The 5,947-nt window shown below is 55.1% G+C and overlaps 1 protein-coding gene across 1 annotated transcript in view; it reads right to left on the bottom strand.

Annotated features, from left to right (window-relative positions):
* The window catches only part of LOC105291281 (heparan sulfate glucosamine 3-O-sulfotransferase 3B1), a 42,091-nt gene extending 38,608 nt beyond the window's left edge, over nucleotides 1–3,483 (bottom strand). The window contains exon 1 of the mRNA XM_011358982.2: nucleotides 2,516–3,483. Coding sequence (XP_011357284.1) covers nucleotides 2,516–3,069 — 554 coding nt within the window. The 5' untranslated portion in view covers nucleotides 3,070–3,483. The remainder of the gene's footprint in view (nucleotides 1–2,515) is intronic.
* Nucleotides 3,484–5,947: the final 2,464 nt, after the last annotated feature.

Below are 5,947 nucleotides of genomic sequence, written 5' to 3'. Positions count from 1 at the left end.
GTGCTTGGGCCCAGGGGAGGAGACTCCAGCGAGGGCAAAGAGCGCTCCCTGTGCACAGGATTTTAGCAAAAGCGTCTGGGTCAGGCGTCTCCTCCGGGCGTGGTTGTCTAAAGTTGAAATGGCCCCCTTTAAAATAATTTTAGTACACATATTTGCTCAGACATCTAGAATATTTTCATTAATTAAAAAATTTTAATTAAGCAGAGGGCATTTAAAATGTTTTTTGTTTTTTTTTTTTTCCTTTACAAAATCCACTAACCCTGAGGCCACGCCCGGCGCTGCTGGGGAACTTCGAGTTTGGAGGGAGTTGCAGTGCTTGGGTTTGCTTTTCACACCGCCGGGTTCGCGGGGTCACCGCCGCGGACCCTGGGCCTCTTGGCCGGGACAGCGCGGACAGCCTAAATCGTCAGTTTAGGGAGATGGCTCGGAAGGTTGATGAACCTTCCGCCTCCTGCTACCCAGCCCAGCTCCTGCGGCCCCCAAGCGCCTGTCCTACCCGAGGCTCCCGGCTGCGCTCCCCGCTGCAGGCGCGCAGTGAGATTTTCCAGAGCGACTTCGTTCTTTATTCAGCGTTTCCGAGTCAATCAAAAGGAACGTGGCAGGTGGAGAACAGCCACCTAAGCGATTGCGTGAATCTTCCTGTGGGGATTTCCACAGCCTACCCCAGGTGCTTCTTAAACCGCCTGACATGAAAGATTCAGTTAGTTTCCTGCCGGTTCCTCCCAGCCCGGCCCCCGGTGTGTCTGATCTCAGAAAACCCGGGCTGCTTCCAACCTCTGGTGGGTTCCACCTGGAAGGGCGCGAGTGATCGCCTGCCACCTCGGCCCCGGGATCTGCATCCTAGAAGGAGCAGAAGTGATGGTAGAAGTAATAATACGATCGATGCCCATAGCTAACAATTAGAGAGGCCCCACATGCCAGCCAGGCAACTGACCACCCCTGCGCACTCCCGCCTTCCAGCCCTGCGGAAACCACATGATCTTATTGCAGGCAGGGGAGCACAGAGGCTCGGCGCGACTAGCGAGCTACCAAAGCCAGAACTGGAGGCTAGGTGTCCGACTCCAGAGCCTCCATTCTTAACAGTCGGTGTCCACAGCCCGGGAACGGTGGGACGGGTGACTGTAACGGCTGAGACTTGGGCAACTGCTGACAACAATAAAAACATGAAGGACAAAAGGGAGCAGGAGGGCGAGGCAGGGAAGAGAGTGAGTTTTAATCCACTGGGTCAGCACCCTTTTACCTCCCATCCTTTCCTGGGGCCTAAAGAGAGCATGGGGACAGGGAGTAGAGTTCCATTCGCCTCTTCCCTTCGTTTTTCCCAAGTCTCGAGCCTCTTGGATACTCATTGGGCCTGGAGGGGTGCCAGGTAGTCAGTGGAGTCATGCTTGTGAAAATTGATGTGCGGGGAGGGGAGGGGCGGTGATCGGATAGAAGAGGTGGGAACCGGTGGCTGGGCCCTCTGGTTGGCATCGAGGTTTCCGAAGGCCAGAGTCTGGACCCTCTGCCCATCCGCGCCTCATCAGAAGCTTGGTCAGCCCAAAAGCTCATCCCAAAGACTGGCGGCCTCGGGAAGCGTTGTGCAGAGGTCGTGGTTATAACCCTGGCCGTTGTCCCTTTGGAACAGGACCCACAACCCAACTGGAGAACAGTTTCCGGAAGCCCCGACTTCTAGGCAATCCATAAGTCTTAATCAGTGTGCCCCCGATATTCTTTGCGCCCTGACGTGTAAAGGGCCCACGCGTTCCTGCCCTCGCTCTGCCAGCACCCATGCCGGAGAGGCGGCCGGCGAGCAGTGCCCGGGGCGCCAGGAAGCCGGCAAAGCTGCGCGCTGCTCCTGCCCGCTGCAGTGAGTGCATTTGCCCGACAGGGACCAGTACTGCTCCACGCTCCACGCGCCACATGCAGCCGGCCGCCCACCCATCTGCCAGGCGGAGGCGCAGGGCCACCCGTTCAGGTTACCCACCCAGCCGAGCTGCTCGTCAGCGAAACGTGTTTGACTCTCTTTGGGTTTGGGTTCCAGTACGGAGGGGGATTGTAATAAAAAAGTGAACAGACTCTCCTCAGCCTGAAAAGGACGCCGTCACTCCCACTCCCACTCCCACGTCCCCATCTGGGGAGCAGAAGCTGCTCTAGAAGTTGGTCTAGGGTGGAGACCCTGGCCGGTGGAGCGCAGAACGTCCCCAGAGCTGAGAGTAATAACACTAGGTCATCCTTTTTGGACACGGCCACAGTTAGAGGGTTGAGTGTTCTCATGAGTGCCGCCTCAGTCACTATCACTCATTCTTTGAGAGCTTTCCTGATTAATTATAGAGTACCGTGAGCCACTGAGCTGCCAGAGCTTCTCGAGAAGTTTCTATGGGTTGTGGGAGAGGGGGGCGCACACCCGGTTTGTTCTCTACCCCTTCCCGCCCCCGGTGGTCTGAGACTGTACTCTGTCACTTCCCCAGCACACGACACATCTGTCTCCTCTCCCGTTCTGAATTGCAGCTGGCAGTCCTAGCCCAGGGAAACTCACCGGTACCAGGCGAGGCCCTTGTCGTAACTGCGGTCGAAGAAGTGGGGCTCTGCGCCCACAGCGCGCACGTCGGGATGCACGCGCAGGAATTCGAGCAGTGCCCGCGTGCCGCCCTTCTTAACGCCGATGATGATGGCCTGCGGCAGCTGCTTGCTCCCGGACCCACTAAAGAAGCTAGAGATGGGGCTGGGGGAGTCCGATGTCTCGGGACTCTGCTCCTCCTGGCTCGCGGCGCTCTCGGCCATCTCCTTGCCCGCAGCTAATAGGGTGGCTGGTGCTGCCTGGAACGGCAGCCTGGGAGAAGCCCCGTCGGAACCTGTGGCCATAGCTGACGGAGGGTGGGCGGCGCGGGACCCCGACCCCAGCAGCAGCAGCCCCGGAGCGGCGGCGCACGAGCCGGCGCACGAGTACAGGAACATGTAGAGCCAGATGCAAAGCATGGCGAAGAGCAGCGCGAGTTTTCTCCTCACGGGTGGCGGAGGCGGCGGCGGCTGCGGCAGAAGCCGGCCGGGGACATCGAGGCAGTATCGGCCGCTGCTCAGGTGCTGCCCCATGCGCTGCCCGCGGGCGCGGCGAGGGGCATGGCTCAACACATGGCGCGAGTCCCGCCGGAGCAGTGAGCGCGGAGAGGGTCCCTTAGCCCTCTGGACGCCCAGTAGTTCAGTTTACTGCCCCCGCGCTCCCGCGGCCACAGTTGCTGCTGCTGTTCTTCCCCAGGTGGCGGCGGCAGCAGTAGCGGCGGCGGCTTTTGACATGTTGCCCGGAGGAGCCGCAACTGGAACGAAAGTCGGGCGGAGGCAATTGCTGGCCTGAGGACGGCTCCTGCGGCGCGACGCCCGGCTCGGAAAACGCTGAACTCCCGTGCCCTGGCCACTCCAGGCGGTGCGCACTGCCGCTCGCCGGGGCTGCCTCCTTGCAGCCCTGCGAACTGAGCCAGAGAGCAGCCCCGGCACTTCCTCGCAGAGGCTGCGAAGGAGAACTGCGCAGGAAGAGTCAGAAACCGAGGTGGAGTGGGCGGGTTCGACCACTGGGAGTGACAGGTCGCTCCACCTACCAGAAACTCGAAGCACCATGCAAATACAGCCGCTTAGCTGAGGGTTCAGCAGCCAACCAGTTCCCAGAACGTGGGGGTGTGGAAAGAGTTTGGGGAGGTGGAGAGTGGTCGGGGGTTGCTATTGGCTGTGGTACAAGGGGTGGGATCAGAGGGGCGGAGCCAGGGACTGGTGACAGAAGCAGAAGGTAGAAAGGATGCTGGCGTGACCCAGCATTGGAAGGGGACAGATCCCACCGAGTGGTGCGCTTCGGCATCCGCGCGCATTCCCCCACTGGCTTCTTGGGAGCCAGCTTTATGCTGTAGTTGCTCATATGTCTGGACGCGAGTCCCTATCCAGGTGTTTCTCGGGCGGGCGTGTATGTGTGTGTGTGTGTGTGTGTGTGTGTGTGTGTGTGTGTGTGCGCGCGCGCGTGCGTGCGTGCAGTGTGCAGTAGGAAGGGGTTGGAGGAGCGAAAGTCAGGCCGGACGTTCATACAGCCCCCAAACCAGCCCATCTCACGCGGGGCTCTCAGAGGGATGCCTTTCCGGACAGGCACCGGTTTAGGAAGTTCAAGTGGAAAGCATATTTAGAAATCGCTGTCAACTTTTCTTTCTTTTTTTTTTTTTTTTAAATCTTTCCTTCTTTGCCAAGAGTTGATCTCTTCAGGACTACGGGTTAGCTGGGATCGGTATAAACTATCCTTAAGAAAAATATCTTTCCTAGTGTCCCAAACTGCTGAGGAAAGGTGGGGAGGGAGGAAATTAATGGGGTGATAAAGGCTGGTAAAAAAAAAAAAAAAAAAGTTTCCTGGTAGAAAAATACATGTTAAAGTCACATGTAGAAAATTTAGTCCGGATATAAATTTGTTGGGAACCTTAAGTTTAAGAAAATGTTCAATCCTCCATTTTCCCTGAATAAATAAGTCAACATTCAGTTTCATTTAGGAGACAGTTTGGTTTGCTGACCTGTTACACAAATTATTAGGTGTTGTTTCTTCCACCATTATTTAAAGTCTAACATCAAGCAAGAGCGAATCATTACTGAGTTGCACTTATTTTATAATCAAAGTCCACTCGAAGCGACTTTCCCCTGTTCTCCGAAAAATGACGCGCCTGGGGACGGGGCTGGGGCAGAGGGCGAGGCAGAGGAGCTGCGCTTGGGAGGAAGTATAACCGCTCAATGCGGAAAGCGCTGGCGAGAGGTGCTACACTCGGCTACTTTCTTGCTCCGGCACTTGGAGTTCAGAAGCTCAGGATATTCAAGTTCATCCCGGTGTCCAGAGAGTTTTCAGTGCCTGCAACTCGGCCCGGGCAAGGCCAGCGGGCCTCCACCGCCTGGCTGCGCGCTGTTCCGGGACAGAACGCTCCTTCAGATTCCGACCCCAGCGCGGCCCCCTGTGTTGAGTGTCGCCCACCAGGTGACTCACTGAGAGCCGCCGCTCAGGTCGCATTTCACTAACCGCGCAAGTGAGCGCGGCGGAACAGAAGTGAGCCCAGGTCCCTCTGCCGTGCTGACTGAGGCTAGCCTCTGCGCCAGCCCCGCGCGCTCTCGTTTCTTTCCTGAGTAAATGCCCTCAAACGTCCTGAGTCCCGAAGCCCTACTCTGGGTCTGGGTGCCCTGTGCCGGGAGAACCCTGAGAAAGTCAGTCGGTCGTTAGCACCTCAGATTCAAAAATGTGCGAGAGAGCGGTGGCGATGACTCGGGAGGATTCAGATAACCCAGCGTTCACCAAGGGACCGACGCGACCGGCTGTGCTCTGTGCGACCTCTTTGTAACTTCATTGAGCCCATGATATTTTCCTACGAAACTATTAAGGGGGAAATAATTTAGATAAAGAATTTTCTTCTCCTTTTTATATTCGCAGAGATAATTCCTTTCTAGCTTTTCTTTCCTCTTCTCTAGGATGTCGCGTTTGTTCTTCGAAAGAAGTAACTTATTCCCCCTTAATATTTATTTATTTATTTATTTATTCATTCATTCATTCATTCATTCATTCATTTTAAACTTCTGAAACGAGACGTATTTCTGAGCATTGGCCCGACTCTATTTTGGAAATGTGAGAGGGAAACATTAATGTCTCTAAGGGCGTGTCTTCAAAATCATGTTATTTCGGGAGGAAATTAACTTACTATCTTTGATCTTTAGGTGGCTATATGAGTTTGCTGACTTTTGTGGGTTTGGGGGGAAAGGTGGTAGTGGTTTATGATTTTCATGTGTTTAGAAGAATCGTAGCTTCCACGTGGCTGTAGTCAGGGCTGGTTAGGTGTGTCTTATATATATATATATTTTAAAGATTTTGATAATCCTAATAAAAATGGTCTCTGTCCTGAGATTCAGTAAAGTTTTGTGTAAAATGATAAAAAGTGAGCAATTACAAATGGAGGCAGATATATTTAGG

The sequence above is a fragment of the Pteropus vampyrus genome, unplaced genomic scaffold, assembly GCF_000151845.1.
Source record: "Pteropus vampyrus isolate Shadow unplaced genomic scaffold, Pvam_2.0 Scaffold44, whole genome shotgun sequence".
NCBI classification, from domain to species: domain Eukaryota; kingdom Metazoa; phylum Chordata; class Mammalia; order Chiroptera; family Pteropodidae; genus Pteropus; species Pteropus vampyrus.
Note: the sequence above shows the minus strand (reverse complement) of the source record. Positions and strands in the feature narration are given on the sequence as shown.